Genomic DNA, 16,603 nt, shown 5'->3' on the forward strand with positions numbered 1-16,603 from the left:
CACCGCCTCCTTCAGAGGCCACATTTTTAAAAAGCGATTTATTTTCAGGATTTTTTTATGTTTGTTATTTTTTTCCCCCAAGGCTAACACAACACTTATTTTTAGATGATGATTAGTAAGCTTTTTTATATAAGCATATTTTATTCCGCCCTATTCAAAATGGAGAAAATACTGTTCAGTTCGTTGAGTGTGCACCCAAAAGGCAGTTAATTATTTCCAATACAACTGATGGGGGTTCATTTTTGTGTGTATTGGTTTGGTATTTTTGCAGAATTGAGGTAATACGTTGTTTTTTTTTCAGTGAGTATGTTTGTGTTGTGGTGAGTGGGAGATGAGAATTGACAGCACGTAGCAAACACAGGCAGCTCAACAATGTAGCCATAGAAGCCGTCAGCTTTCTAATTAAGACAGAAACATTGAACAGAGATTTTCTTTCTAGAAAAGCTCCCTCGAGAGCCATTGTAACAATCCCTTGGACACATACCAATCCATCCCAGCCCTAGAGTGTTCTGAAACACAGGCACGGCAGTTTTAGGTGACAATAAGAAGTAAAATGAAGTCATTCAGAGTGTGTGCGCAATTCAGAGACATTTATACACACATCTTTTTTTTTTCCTTTCGATTTAGAAGAACGTTTCGGAGCAATTGTCCAGAGGGAGTATATGACTAATGCCCGATGAACAAGGAACATCGTCTCCTCAAGAGCCCTCTAATTTATGTTGCAGTCATGTTCTCTTTCTCTCTCTAGAGAGAGAGAGAGAGAGAGAGAATGATAGCAAAAAGAAAAGAGCAGAGACCGAAAAAACAAGCCATTACACAAACGAAAATAGCCTCTTTTTCTACAAACTTTAAGGTATTTTTTCGAGAGCTAGGCTGGAGCTGGTGTGTGTTTTCGGTGCTAGGAGAGGTGGGTGGAGTGTTGGAGCAGATTGTGTGAGGTTAAGCAGCTGCAGTAGCAGGAGGTCAGACTCATTCTCCGCTCCCATCCCGTCTCAATGTGACTTTAAATGGGGCCTCTCTCCGGAGGTGGGGAGTGGGTTATGGTTTTTACGATGCACACAGCCAGATATCTCTCTCTCTCTCTCTTTCTCTCTCTCTCTCTCTCTCTCTCTCTCTCTCTCTCTCTCTCTCTCTCCAGCTGGGGAAAAACTTCTCCAGGGGAAGAGGAGGGGAAAGTGGCAGTTTTAAGAGCCAAAGTGTCATTTTGAGCATTATGAATAATAAAGGCTGATGATGAAAGCGGCTGCCTAAGGACACAGAAGGAGCCAGTCTAGCCAGCGATGTTGGAGGACTGACCTATCCCAGCATTGCCAACAGCCTTCTTTAAGTCTCTAGTTGTTCCTCAACGTCTAAATGAAGATGTCAGGATAGGAAGTATAATATGAGGGCAATAAGTCTCGGAGTCTGCTTCTGACCTCTGGAGTACTATCTGGGAAACGGATTGTTTTTAGGCTGTATACTATACTGGCCGTGAAAACTTGACAACGGTAAATCAGAACAGCTTTCTTATCGATAAATCACAAGTATCGGGGACCAAGGGTGGAGAGCAGTTAATGTCTCCTTATGGACACTGGAGGGTAGCAAAAATGACTTCGAATCCACATACCCTGGGACGTATTGTGTTTTTAGGGAAAACAAGACAGTTGCTGCATGAGCTCACACGTTCTGCAGTAGTAAGTGCTCGTAAACAGACGTTCACTGAGAAAAAAACCTTCCGGGAGCAAAGTTGGAGGAATTCCATAGAGCACAGTATAAATCCTGACTCTTGCACTCCACGTAGAGTCAAAATGGTCACAATAACAGTTTTAAACCAACTAAATTCTCATGCACGAATTTCTATTTTTATTTCCCTAATCTCTTTTTTTGTCCTTCTCAACTTGATTGTGTGGCCCCCTCGTTCTAATCACCTGCAAAATGGCAGCCTTAATCACAGTGCCTCTTTTTTGCATCAGTTGAAGAACGTAAACATGCTGTTTGATGGCGCTTCCTTTCCGTAATGACTTTGCTCTTTTCTCCGTTCCGAAAGGTCACCAGGGGGAGAGGGAAGCAGGGGGTGATGGAGTCGAGTGGTGGGGTTGGGGAGGGTTGCGTGGATTTGTGGGGTGGGGATGAATAGGGTTCGCCAGATGCTCGCTTGTTATGTTTTGTTTGCCTGGTGCTTGGTGATGTGACTTCGGGAAATGCCAGCGAGACGGTAGCATCTCACGCTTCGTATAGCCAGCAGTGATGACTTTATTCATTTAGCATGGTGACATGGCAAAATGAAGACATGGTTGTGGTTTTATACGCTCCATCCATTTTACTGAAATATTAACGAAGCTCACTTGCATTTGTTGAAGTTGTCAACATTTTGGTTTTCTTTCTCAGACCCACACATGAAATGAGTTTTCTTCCCTGAGAAGAAGTGTGATGTTTTTGTAACCCATTCTAGCCTAAATTGTTGCATTATTGTGCAGTAATACAGCAGAATGCCATTAGTAAGTCGCATAATTCATTGGATGGTGTGATATCATGACTCGCCATTGCCAAGGGAGACTGGAGCCATATTATGAATGTGAAACCAGTGAAGGAGTAATCTCAAACTCCCCCCACCCCATACCACCCCACCCCCAACATCTACAATCATGCTGTTCAACTGAAAGGAATATAAAAAAAAGTGGGCACAGTGTTCAGCCGACTCGTTAGCAGATCATTGCATAACGTCTAACGCAAAAGCTTGCTTGCTTACTTGCTCTTCAGCCAGGAATTTGGAATTTATTTTTAATTCCAGTGCTCGTAATTGCTGTCATTAGTGTGGCGAGGCTGATGATTGGTGATTGACCCCACGCCCCAGTCCTGGTGTCTTACATAAGTAGACCGCTCTGCTCGCTTCAGCTCAGCTTGGCTAGGCGCCCCATCATCAGGAGCCATTTTTCCATCATGAAGTTCTTTTGTTCTTTTTTTTTCCTGAGTGCTTTTCCTCCCCTCAGTCACTTATTTGTTTGAGACTCTGCCAGATACACTTCTCCTTCAGAAGAGAAACGGTCGTTTAAATACGGCACACACAAAAAAACAAGTTTGAGACATTTTTTGTGGCCTTCTTCTGTTGTTCTCCTATTCCTTGCACTAGACTTTCCACAGGATTTCGTTATTGTAATCGTATTACTTGCCTGCCTCCCTTCTAAAACCTCAAGTTGCAGTCCTCCCTCAAATACTGTTCTTCGTTTGTGCTTAAAAGGCAAAAATGTTTCCCTTGTTTTCCTAGCAATATTTTCTTCCATTCACTTCTCGATGGATATGTATTTGCTGGCTCTGGATGAACTGTGTATAATCGGCAGAGTAGGGGAGGGCAAAAAAGGGGGGGATACGCATACGCTGTGAGGTTTTGGCACCCTCCAAACAATATCCATCTCAATTCGAGCCCCTTCGCTCCTCGCCTAACATGGCCATTTGAATGCTGGAGGATTGTGCAGGGGAATAATGACGGTATTGAGTGATTCTTCTTGGGACGCGGTGTCACAGAGACCAAGCGGATTGCCAGGGTTAATTGAAGGTCACCTTCAGCCCCCTGGATCAATTGTACTCCATTTTGAATCAAGTGTCTGGAAGCATCATCTGATTAGCCGAGTCCATTTTGCACGACACACACACACACACACACACACACACACACACACACACACACACACACACACACACACACACACACACACACACACACACACACACACACACACACACACACACACACACACACACACACACACACACACACACAGAGCGCACGCACACACAGAGCGCGTAGGAGCAAAACTGTCACGACGGGGTTGTAAAGCCAGGCTTTTCTGACATGGGTGGGGGGTTATCTGGGAATTGAGGATGGACGTATTGATGGAGGGATGGATTGATGGAGCAGAGAGAAAGGGAGGAGAGAGTGGCAAGAAGAAAGGAGAGGAGAGGCTGGACTGGAGGTTGGGCTCGGTTGGGCTGGGCTCCCATCCAGCCGCCTGCCCCAGAGCTGGAGGCTTTCTCTGCCCGGAGACAGCAGCTGGCCTCTAGCCCTCCACAGCATTTGCAATGCAGCCCTTGATCTCTCTCTCTCTTTCTTTCTCTCTCTCTCTCTCTCTCTCTCTCTCTCTCTCTCTCTCTCTCTCTCTCTCTCTCTCTCTCTCTCTCTCTCTCTCTCTCTCTCCTGGCTCTCTTGTTCCCTCTTGTCACTCTTACTGGCTGCCTTCCCCTCTTGAATTGTAATCTGCTGTACTGGCAGTGCTATTTTAATAACTACTCATTTCTTTCATTGTTTGATTGCCTGTGTCTGTTTCTGTGTGTGTGTCTGTGTGTGTGTGTGTTTAGTGTGTGTGTGTGTATAGTGTACTCTACTGTTATCTTCTGGCTTCATTTTGCCTCGCGCTGCGTGCTCAACAAACGTGCTACGCTTTTTCACAGTTCTGCAAAAAGCCGTTCAATACAAATTAATTGTCTAGTAACAGCGTTGCTCACAACTGTAGTAATTGTCTACTATATGTGAAGGCATCATTGATTAAGCTTTTCAATTTTCTATCTAAAAAACTCTGCTCCATTCTATTCTGGTCTATTATACAGTTTTTAAAATGCTTGCTTCGTTGCTATGTAATTTTCGGGAATATCAAATGAAGTTATTTATCACACAGTGATAAATTGGGAAATTCATTCTTATATGCTATACGGTGATGCAGGGCTTCTTTTTGGGAGCCGCAGCGATGTTTTGCGGTGGTAGTCTGCTCCCTTCTACGTGAAACTTCATCTCCCTCCAGGCTTCCTTTCCCTCCTCAGACCGCCCTATCCCTTCCACCATGGTGTGGCTGATGTAGGGGAGGATGGAGGGAGGTGGAGGTGGTGGGGAGAGGAGATTGTGGAGACACAGGCTCACTTGTACACCGTGGTCTTATCGTGTTGCTGTCACCTTCAGAGACCTGCAGAGGATGAAAAGCCAATGGAGCTTATTTTAAACGTGCGTGTGTGTGTGTGTGTGTGTGTGTGTGTGGGTGGGTGGGTACGGTGTGTGTGTGTGTGTGTGTGTGTGTGTGTGTGTGTGTGTGTGTGTGTGTGTGTGTGTGTGTGTGTGTGTGTGTGTGTGTGTGTGTGTGTGTGTGTGTGTGTGTGTGGCTTTGTTTCTGTGCAGATGCTTGTAACCAATATATCTCCCCGTTCTCTCTCTTTCCCTATCTCACACTGTCTCTGTCTCTGTCTCTGTCTCCGTCTCTCTCTCTCTCTCTCTCTCTCTCTCTCTCTCTCTCTCTCTCTCTCTCTCTCTCTCTCTCTCTCTCTCTCTCTCTCTCTCTCTCTCCCTCATTCTTCCTCTCCTCTTTCTTTCTCTCTCCCTCTATCACTTTCCATTCCCCTCTGCTTGATTTATGAAGCATAATGACTGATGCAGGGATAGTCTAATAGGCCAGCCGACAGCAGCCCCTTTCACATTATTCGTAGAGGAGAGTCTACACACACACACACACACACACACACACACACACACACACACACACACACACACACACACACACACACACACACACACACACACACACACACACACACACACACACACAGAGGCGTATGAATACTGCGGGAGGTTTAATGGCAATAGCTACCCTTTTGGCTTGCTGGGAGGCAGGCAATTGCTAACATTTTACTAAAGGCAAGGACAGGCTCGTTTTCATGTAGAAGTTCTAAATGGAAGAACAACTTTGTGAATGCAGGCAGAAAGCTGATTTATGAAATAAAATGTATCGTTCTTCTAAATGACTGGTAGCAACTACTCTTTTTCTTCTGTGTCGTTTTCAGTCTTAGATCTCTTGGCCTTGTTCCTGACCAAATGAGTCAGTACCAATAGTCAGTTCCTTCTAATCATACATCTTTTTAGGATGCAGGTCATGATGGAACAGCTCCATTTCTGCATCCCTATACAAACCATATACTGTGTACAAGTTCATAGATGGAAAGCTGTTACCTCCTCTAGTTGAGGCTCTTAAAGCACCTGCATTTCTTTCTTGATATTTGGAGTACGTATATCTCCCCATCCCTCCTTCCATCTTCATCTCCTTAATGACTTTTTCTGTTTTGGACAGGGGCAGCATGTAATGTGCCATCATCTCAGCAGATTACTAGTACCCTCATCTCCAATGCTTTTTCTGGTGTAGGAGATGTTTCAGTCATTTGAACCTTTCTGGAGCTTTTCACATGCCTCTTGTCATATCAGTGCTATATTTAGATTGTGCTTTGTTATCTGTTTTTAGTACTTCAGTTTCTCTTTCTACATACCGGTAGAATCATGACAGAGTAGACCATTGCGTCGTCACCTCTCATGTACTGCCCATCAGTCTCTTGGCCTGTGACTCCATTTTGACAGTTTCTACTTGCTGTTATTTGTGTCTCCTCAGACTTCCCTCCATTATTTGTATCGTTGTCTCGATGGGCTTATTGAACACTCTCCCATAGCTGATGTGTGTGTACCATCTATAGTATTTGTCCTGTTGGTGCCTGCTTCAGCATTCTTTGCAGTTCTCCAGCTGTTTCATCTCATCCCCCATGTGACTTCTGTCTTGTAACTTCTGTCAAAATCTTTAAAAAAGGACATTATTCTGAATTGGTTTCATTATGCGGTTTTAATCAATGCCTTATATACTTAGTTGAGGTTTCCCTTTTGCTTGGAGCTATACATTTGACATTTATTGTAGCTAAAGTTGTAAAGTGCTGTGGAAGTAAATGCAGTAAAGTTCTGTCCATGAGCCAGGAATGCCAAATAATCTTGTCAGCAGGGGATAGACGCACATAGTGCCAACTACAACATTTTCACAGCATGAAGATGTTTCTCCTAAATAAAGTGGTTGTGGAAGTAGCCATTGATGACAAATATTATACAAGACAAAACAATTAAAATGACTAAATACCATGCTTAATTGTGGCTTGGTCTTGAAACATTTTCTACACGGAATTACATGAGCCTGTCTCATTCGTTTTATTCTTTCTTTTTCTTTTATTGTTCATTGCTGGTACAGAGATTCAGTGGAAAATCTGCATATAATGTGTATGCAAGCGATATCCTGCTATCATAATTACACAGACTTAAGTCGGGTCGAGACAGGATTAGCTGCATTAATCATTTCCGCAGTTCCCTGCTGCCATGATATAGCCAGCAAAAGAAGCTTTTAGTGGATGTGCGAGCAGTCATTTTGTAGAAAAAGGCAGTTATTTTTCCCACATTTCACACATGCTATGTTTAGGCCCATTGCCATCAATGAATGAGAATAAATCTGACAAGCAAAAGGAATAGAACTTTTCTTGGTTAAGGGCCATTCATCATCATAGGCAATGTTGAACGTGGCAAACAGGTGCAGAGAACATTTAATGAGTCCTTTTAGAATGTCTATTTCTGATGCAGTATCCTGCTCAGGATCATGGCTACAATTTGTCTGTCTCCATGGTTACAGATTTTTTTTTCCTGTGTAAAAAGTAATTTAACTCCACTAATAATAGTAAAATCTACTTTTCACTTATCAAGCCGTGGAAGACTTACCGTGAAATGGCTGAAGAACAACAATGTTTAGTATTTATAGTGGTATTTTGGACTATTGTCCAAATAAAGAGAGAATAGTCAATACAAGTGTGTGTGTGTGTCTGTGTCTGTGTGTGTGTGTGTGTCTGTGTCTGTGTCTGTGTCTGTGTGTGTGTGTGTGTGTGTGTGTCTGTGTCTGTGTCTGTGTCTGTGTGTGTGTGTGTGTGTGTGTGTCTGTGTCTGTGTCTGCGTGTGCGTGTGCGTGTGTGCATAATAATGACGAAAATCCTCAAATTTTCCAACATAACACAAGCTTATATAGTCTCCTCACCCCTTCTCATAAATTGGCATCAACAAACCTGGCAGCACAACACAAGACATTTTAGACCTTCTGAACCAGCTTACAATAGCACTGCGGATTCACCAGGGCCCGTGTTATTAGGGAATGAGTGAACGTGCATGTTGCAGCCCTTCTGGTATTGTCTCCGTCTCAGTCGAGCTTTGCATCATCTTTAACGTTACACAGGCAGCGGTGTAATAAACCCGGCAACAACCATGCTGAAATCAATAGTACCTGACACAGTGTCTTAAAATGTAACTTGTGTACAACGGCGTATAGTACATCTGGTGGTTTGATGGAAACAAAAAGGAAGATTATGGTGCAGTCTGGATGCAGTCTGGAGGCTGGTGATTAGTATTTCCTCCATCTTACATCAACACGGCGGAGTAAACAATTTAGGGATTCGTTTAAAACTGAGTTATGCCTTCTGAACGCAGGAGCCATGCTGATTTGCGGAATATGTCATACATTTTATGATTTCTGTAAATTTGCAGGTCCATACTTTATGAGGTACATAATCAACTCAACCCACAGTGAATAATAATAATAATAAAGCTATGAATAATTACCAGGATATTAAAACTTAGCATGGATCATATAAAAACGTGTCAAATGAAAATAAAAAGGAGCAGCATTGTATAAGTGAAACGGACGGTGGCATCAACAGCTGGATATGTTGTATGTGTTGTATATATGGTGTGTAATATTGATGCAGTTGATTGAAGACAGGACTCAAAAGGACAAATAGCTGTCAACAAAGACCCTGTGTTTCCAATTACTCAAGTGAAGACAGGAAAGAATGTTTACCTTCTGCCATTTCTTATTTGTCTAGAAATAATAATGATTTGCCAGTAGTACTGTATACTCCCAATGTGTTCGTGCAATACATATTTTCCTATTATTACACAGATATGCTGTTTTTCGCATTGGTTATGTGTAGCAAAAGCTTCATGAGTATTTCTCAATGGTGTTGCTGCGTTAAGCCTGGTTTAGACTCCTCCTGTAGCTGCAGGAGACATACTGTCAGATCACGTACCCAAACAGACACCTCGCCCCCCTCTTCAGAGCTGAAACAACCACTTGCAGCACTGAACATATACTTCTCCCAGGCTGAATTGTCCCTAATCTGCCGCTACCCACCCCCCGACAGTACGTCTCCAGGAAGAGACCTTTAGTATGTACTGTTTTTTAGGTTGAAACTGTTCAGTCATAATGATAAACAATGGAATGAAATACAAGCTTCAGTTCTTTGCTTAAGTGATGACCTCACTTAGCCACACGCCACCTAACCTGGAAACCGGGCAGGTGTGTGCATGCATGTGATCCTGTGTAACAGAGTTGGGTCTGCAGTACCAGCTCATACCTTTGTTTCCCTTCAACAGGGATGCCAGTGAGCAGCTGCATATCAAGAAGACTGTGGATGCCTGGATTAACACCCTGAACAAAGAGATCCAGGTGAGGGGGCGACGTGGTCCAGTGGACTAGTGCGCTGTAGCATTCGATTTCGGTTCAAGGTCCTTACCCATCTCTCTCTCTCAACCATTCCCTGTCGGTCCGTGTATGTTTTGGTATTTGGATTTTCCCTTTATGAATGGAAATCAAAAAACAAAAAACGACTGGTTTATTTGATTTTCGTTTTCAAAACCAACAATTGAATTACGCAGCACTTTCCTTTCATTTTCATTTTTTAATTACATTTCAAAAAATGAAATTCAAAGTCAACGCAAACGGAAAAATGGACCAAAAAACAAGCATTATTCATATTCTCGCAGCCGGAAGTCAGTATAGCCTATTAAGAGTTTCTCGCCTCCAATTGGCTACAACGGCTACAGTAAGAAGTAGCTAGGTCCGTGTATATTTTCGTTCATTCATTTTTCTATTTTGGATATCACACGAGAAAGGAATAAGGACTCGTTTATGATAATTTACACTTGAATATCACTTGTGAAATGGAACCATTGGGGGTGGGGGTGGGGGAGAGAAAGAAAGAGAGAGAGAGAGAGAGAGAGAGAGAGAGAGAGAGAGAGAGAGAGAGAGAGAGAGAGAGAGAGAGATAGAGAGAGAGAGAGAGAAGAGAGAGAGAGAGAGAGAGAGAGAGAGAGAGAGAGAGAGAGAGAGAGAGAACCAGGTGAGTCCTGCACTCTAACAAACCCGTAGCATTGGTCAGGAGGGAAGGCGGACACTGACGTTTCCAATAAATTTCAAATATGATTTCAACTTTGTTGCATTTATTTAACATAATTGGGAACCCTGTGAACCTGGTTTTCTCTTGTAACTTTCCTTAACTCCCTAGTCTGTTTCAATATAATTTGCCGTATCTATTATGAAATTTAACAATATAACTGTTATTGTCAGTAAGATTACATCTTCAGCAAAACAGCTCGTTTTTGTAAACACGGAAAACCTCCTGCGGCACAAGGAATCCAGGAACCTGTCATTTTTCGGCCGTTCCATCTTGCTGTTTGAATTATGCCTCTCTCCATTTTATCCAATGCAGACAGATTGCCCTGAATTTTCTCTTTACAACAAAAATAATGTTTCGTGTGTTTATTTTTTTTAAATGCTGCATGGCTTCAAAGCCATCAATCCATCACTGACAGAAACATCTATTTCTCTCTCTCTCTCTCTCTCTCTCTCTCTCTCTCTCTCTCTCTCTCTCTGTTCGCCCTTGCCAAGGATGAGTTGGCGCAGGAGACTGCTGAGCGTGTGAGGGACCTCCATGGCGGCAGCAGGCGTGGGGAGGCTGCACAGCAGGCGAGTGGGGAAGCCAGGGCTGCAGCTGGGCCCTCCGACCCCCGGCCTGGAGCTGGAGCCCAGCGAGGCCCCAGGACCGCCGCCAGTAGGAGGCCTCTCCACCACAGGGGAGACGCGACCAGGGGGCAGGAGAACAGGCAGCCTCCAAACAAACAAGCCCCCACTGGCCCCCGCGCACACGCACACTCCACCCAGCAGCAGCAGTCGCCCCAGAAGCCACATAAGGTGAGCTGTATATTTGAAATTGTGAAAACCAGAGGAACTGTGGCACACTGAACTAATTCACTATTTCCATGTATTGCTTATGGAGACCCATTAATTAAAGACTGATTTGTACACTACACATGGATAATATGACCAGTACATGCCGATACAGTACATTCCATTCCATTTTTTATTGTATCTCAGCCATACAAAAAAAGCTTTTAAGACTTTCTTGTGCTTTGCTGGTAGTCTTGTGTACGTGTACATAGAAATGTACGTATCCTACTTATTTGTTTCAGCCATTTACTTAACTAGTGGAGCGCAGGTTTCGCATCAGGTAAAGGAACTAATACGTCCACAGATTTGGCAGAGCTTGTGTCCTCTAGTAGCTGGAATTCGGCCACCTCTGCCTTCCATTCTGTATCCATATCTGCTTCTCTTTACCTTCACTGTACGCCCCTCCACACGGAAGCCCTTTGGGATTTTGCTTTGCTCTGCTGGTAACATCAATTTTTCCAGCAGTGCCGCAGCATTTGTTTTTTTTGTTTTTTGCCTCAGTTGCTGACCTACAGACGGGCAGGGTTGTTAAGCGTAAAGAATATTTTTCTTCTGCATTATTCTCTGTATGCATAGAGGCACATGTCGCTGCACAGCTCAGTGCTACCTCCTCCCTCCTCTCTCCTCCTCCTCCACCGAGGCAGTTGTGCTCCTCAGATTGGGGTTGACGATGCACATTAATCTTAAAGCCCTGGTAACCATTTCGAAGCACACGAGGAAGGCACCGAATGTATCGCCCTGTCCAATCCCTGCGCGTTTCGGATTTCAGCATATGCCCGCAGCATAACGTCAGGGGCTGCTGCTGTCTGCTAACTGTGACTGATCTTGGCCATAACTGGATGCAAACGGTACAACACAACACAACACAGCTCAGCGCGGCACACACATAACGCGCAATCTCTCCGCATCGCACTTAAACCCAATGAGGTGTGCAGCGTGGCCATATGTTATCGGGGATATTGATTTGCAATGAATAAGAAGTGTCAGGCAAAAAAGACTGGGCTGCTTATCTTTTTTTTCTTTATTTGTTGGTTGTGCGGCGTGGCTCCCTCGCTCTTAGCCTGCCCTTGTTGCCAGGCATCCAGCAGAGATCCAAACACTCCTAGCAACAGTGGCGTTGTGCTTTGTGTGCGTGTGCGTGTGTGTACGTGTGCGTGTGCGTGTGCGTGTGCGTGTGCGTGTGCGTGTGTGTACATGTGTGTCTGTCCACAAGCCCTTCAGTTTTTTTCCTTGGTGGTGCCCTTTAAGTCATGTTGCTAATGCAATAGGGTGATTAAAAAGAGTCTCATGACGCACCACTATAGTCAAGATCAGTATTGCCCTCTGTGCATTTCATTGAATGATTTCAGTGTTACAATGTTCATATTATGAGCTCTTCTGGAGTGTTAAATTTCCTTTTATGATCCCCCCCAATTTCATTCAGAATTACTTGCTCATTTTTGACATTAGCTTTGTACAGTAATGAAATAAAAATGAAAGGAATTTTCTCGCTCGTTGAATATTACACATAAAGCATTAATTTATGAATATTATCTGGTATGGGAGGTCATACAGGGACAATTTCTGTTCTCAGTTTTCAATGGGAAATTGCAGTTTGGAGCTACCATTTGGAGCTGGTTACAGCTGCCATAAACTGCAAAACTGTACATGTACATGTACAGACTGTACATGTATGCCTGTCGCCCCTTGTTCTGTCTGTCTGTCTGTCTGTCTGTCTGTCTGTCTGTCTGTCTGTCTATTTTCCTACATGTCTGCCTGTCCGTCCCCTTTCTCTATGTTTCTCTTTCTCTCCCTTACTCTCTCTTTCTCCCTTCATCTCTATCTTCCCTGCCAGGCTGTGGAGGAAGAGGAGAAGGTGAGGCTGACAGATCCGAGGACAGATGAGGAGTTCCTGACTAAGTTGTACGGTAGGGCTCTGCACCAGGGCCTGCGCCGTAGCCTGAAGAAGGCCCCCTACCTGCGCTTCAGCTCCCCCTCCCCGCGTTCGAAGGGGCCCCGGCCCAAAGTCATCGAGAGCGTCAAAGGTGAGATGCTCCACTAGACTTGGGAGATGTGGCGAAATACTTACGGTACCTTCACTCACAACATGCATACACTTACTGAGCACCTTCACAATGGCATCTTTCTCCATGTTCATCAATGTTGGATTAAGATTCAAGATTCAAGAATGTATTGTCATTGTCAAAAAGGCGACGAAATTGTTGGAGTACAATACTTAGTAACAGCAGGTTTTCAAGTAAAGTGCAATAAGAGGTAAAAGTGACACCAGTGCTTGACCCCCCATTTTAGGCAGTAATGTTTGTCAGCAGTCCTGCAAATTCAAAAGTCTAATGGCCTGGTGGAAAACGCTGTTGACCAGTCTTTTAGTGTGGCTCTGAAGGGACCTGTACCTTCTACCTGAGGGTAGCCGTTGTAACAAATGATAGGCAGGATGGTGGCTGTCGCGCAGGATGTTCTGCACTCTCCGTAGACAGCGTGTGGTGTAGATGGTACTAATCTCCGGGAGAGGCATTCCAGTGATTTTCCCTGCTGTTTTCACCACACGCTGGAGTGTCTACTGATCTGCTTTGGAGGAGCTGGAGGACCACACTAGGAACCCATAGGTCAGAACACTACTGATGGCACAGTTGAAAAAGTTCACCAGCAGTGGTCTGGGGATGTGGTAGCTCCTCAGCTTCCTCAGGTAGAAAAGGCGCTGCTGTGAGTGCCCCAGGACAGGTCCTCCGCCAGGGTCACTCCCAGAAATTTAAAAGTACTGACTCTCTCCACCACCTCTGACCCGATGGAGAGGGGTTTGTGATGCTTCGGCTGTTTCTTCCTAAAGTCCACAATCATTTCCTTGGTCTTTTTGGTGTTAAGAGCAAGGTTGTTGCTGTCACACCGTGAGGCCAGATGTTGCACCTCTGCCCTGTAATCCCTCTCGTCACTGTTGGTGATGAGGCCCAGGACGGTGGTGTCGTCCGTGAACTTGACGATCAGATTGGAGGGAGAGGAGGCAGAGCAGTCATGTGTGAACAGGGTGTAGAGCAGAGGGCTTAACACGCACCCCTGGGGTGCACCAGTGTTTATGGACAGAGTGGAGGAGATGTTGTTGCCCACTCTGACCCTCTGAGTACGGTTGGTGAGAAAGTCCACAGTTTAGTTTAGTTTAGTTTAGTTTATTTGATAGGGACAGATACATAACATGTAGGTTGCATAACAACCAAACAGCAAGCATCATAGCATTTATAGCCAAAAGCTAATTTCCAATGTTCGTCCCTAGAAGGGCTTTTACAACAATACAATACCAGTTGTACAGGGTGGTGTTGAGACCCAGTTGGTGGAGTTTATGGCGGAGTTTGTAGGGCCGGATGGTGTTGAATGCTGAACTGTAGTCCACAAAGAGGAGGCGAGCGTAGGTGTTTGTGTGCTCCAGATGTTCCAGCAGTGTGTGGAGCACGATGGCGATGGCGTCCTCTGGCGTGAGTCGTGTGATGGTGGGGTTGTGGCTTTGATGTGTTATATGACCAGTCTCTCCATGCACTTGGCGGGGATGGGAGTGAGTGCCACCGGCCTGTAGTCGTTAAGACCTGTGACGTGGGACTGTTTGGGAAGGGGGACTATTGTGGCGGCTTTGAAGCAGGCTGGTTCAATGTTTACCAACAGTGATTTCTGAGTATGGATTTTCACTGAGAGCAGAGGGAAGATGCTCAAGTATTGCATTTACTCAGGTTGTCAATGTGTGATTAAGCAACAGCCAATGGGTATTTGCATCCAAACCTCCAGGTGTAACAATACCGACTAGCATAGCTGGATGTAGAACATTGGTAAACCTCCTTCTCGACACCATAAAAAGATACTCTATTGACTATAATAATTTCCCTTAAGAATTTATTATTCAGAACTATTTCTCTTCTAGTCTGGATCGCGCATCAAGGTCTGAGTAATATTCATGCCAGGGATACCTCACTCTTTTGAGGCAGTCAATCACCTATTTAAATTACTTTTATTACTGATTCTGTGATATGACTTTCCCCCTGTCCATCTTTCTCTCTCTTGTGCTCTTCTAATTTGTTCATTTGTCCCCTTGAGATGCAGTTCGATCATCTTTATCTCTGTTCCATTTCTCCTCTGGTTGCAGTCTGCGCTATCACTCTCTTTTCACGTCTTTCCCCAGAGTAACAAGTGTCTTTTCTCATTTTGTCTTCCTTTTTTCCCCTCGTCACTTATCTGCCTCTTGTTCTCTTCCGCCACCCCTCTTTCTTCTATCTCTCTCTCTCTCTCTTTCTCTCTCTCTCTCTCTCTCTCTCTCTCTCTCTCTCTCTCTCTCTTTCTCTCTCTCTCTCTCTCTCTCTCCATCTCCACCTTCCAGGTGTGAAGATGAAGTCCTCTAAGACCCAGACAAGTCTGGAGTCTGATCCAGCCCCCCCAGCAGCCTCCTCATCGGAGCCCCGTTTCCTCTTCACCCCCACTGGGCCGGTGGACCAGCAGCAGTCCCCGGGCTCCCCCATGCAGGGCTACCTCATCCCCATGGCCATCCCCCTGGGTAAGCAGCACCAGCAAGACACTGCTACTGGAGATAACACAGAAGGAGGCACAGTAAAAACGGCAAAAGCGTTTTTGGCATTGAGGGTGTCAAAGGCGTCAAAAGAGATGTTGCACTTCAGTTAACAATGTGTAATGGGCTGTGATGTGGTTCAGCGGCAGCCAACGGATTGTCTACACTTTTCTAATCACAAGCTTTGGTTGGTCGCTCTCCCTGATCAAATGTAACAGGTTTAATCTTCCATCGCTTTAGTCGTCTCCAGTCAATTCAGTCCACCTTTTTTAACACTTTTACCGACTCTGGTCTGTTTCTACAGTTAGACTTGAAACTATTCGTCCAAAGGTCCAAAAACTACTATATACAGTATGTATGTATTAAGACTGAAACTGTACTTTCTAGCATGTCTTTGTGATTTGATCTCTTGCTTGTTCATATTTAGAAGCATGAAAGCATAGCCACTGTTATACTCACAAAACATTTCCTGTACTGTACCCCTCCATTTCCAGTAAAAGCCAATTTTATCATTTTCTAGCTTCACACGGTTACTGCAGTTTTTCGGGCAGTAGACAGAATTAAAATAAAAAGCAATAACTGCCGAGAGATTGCATATATGACAGATGTTTGGTTGAATGAGTCAGGAATAGACGTGGAACGATCAGATCCGCAGCAATCAATTGATTACTTGACACTCACAAATTATTGGCACAGCAGTGTGGCGAAGAAAGAATTATAAAGTTTGAGGGGTTATTTTATTTGTTTTTCTTCAAAACTATCTGACTCAGAGCTTATTAAATTTGCATAATACTCAGGTTTCTTCATGGTGGAAATATTTGTGAGGCTGTGGATAAACCAAAATATTTGTGATTCTTAAGAGCGCAGAGTCGGACCACCATTTTTCATTATTATCTGACACTTTATACATCCAAAACAATTACTCTGTCTAATCTGCAAAAACTATCAACAGACTAATCAACAATGAAAATAGGGGTTTGTATCTTTCTCTCCCAGAGGAAATGAGTTCTTAAAACCACAACACATAGACTGTGAAAGATAAGACAAAAAAGGTTAAAAACAAAATTAGAGCAAGCAAAGAAACCGTTACAAATATAACTTACAACAAGTTTTTTTAGAGGGCATTAAATAACTCTGCAAAGAAATGTTTTTAGAAAAGTGTATCTTTTAAATAAAGTAAGATAGCACTACAGAGAAAGAG

The 16,603-nt window shown here is 44.1% G+C and overlaps 1 protein-coding gene across 4 annotated transcripts in view; it reads left to right on the forward strand.

Annotated features, from left to right (window-relative positions):
* The window catches only part of kiaa0586 (KIAA0586 ortholog), a 197,938-nt gene that overhangs the window by 83,968 nt on the left and 97,367 nt on the right, over positions 1-16,603 (forward strand). For all 4 annotated transcript variants that reach the window (XM_063184404.1, XM_063184406.1, XM_063184405.1 and 1 more), the window contains 4 exons: positions 9,233-9,305; positions 10,527-10,829; positions 12,700-12,889; positions 15,217-15,390. In XM_063184404.1, the coding sequence (XP_063040474.1) occupies positions 9,233-9,305; positions 10,527-10,829; positions 12,700-12,889; positions 15,217-15,390 (740 nt within the window). The remainder of the gene's footprint in view (positions 1-9,232; positions 9,306-10,526; positions 10,830-12,699; positions 12,890-15,216; positions 15,391-16,603) is intronic.

The sequence above is a fragment of the Engraulis encrasicolus genome, chromosome 19 (genome assembly GCF_034702125.1).
Source record: "Engraulis encrasicolus isolate BLACKSEA-1 chromosome 19, IST_EnEncr_1.0, whole genome shotgun sequence".
Taxonomy (NCBI): domain Eukaryota; kingdom Metazoa; phylum Chordata; class Actinopteri; order Clupeiformes; family Engraulidae; genus Engraulis; species Engraulis encrasicolus.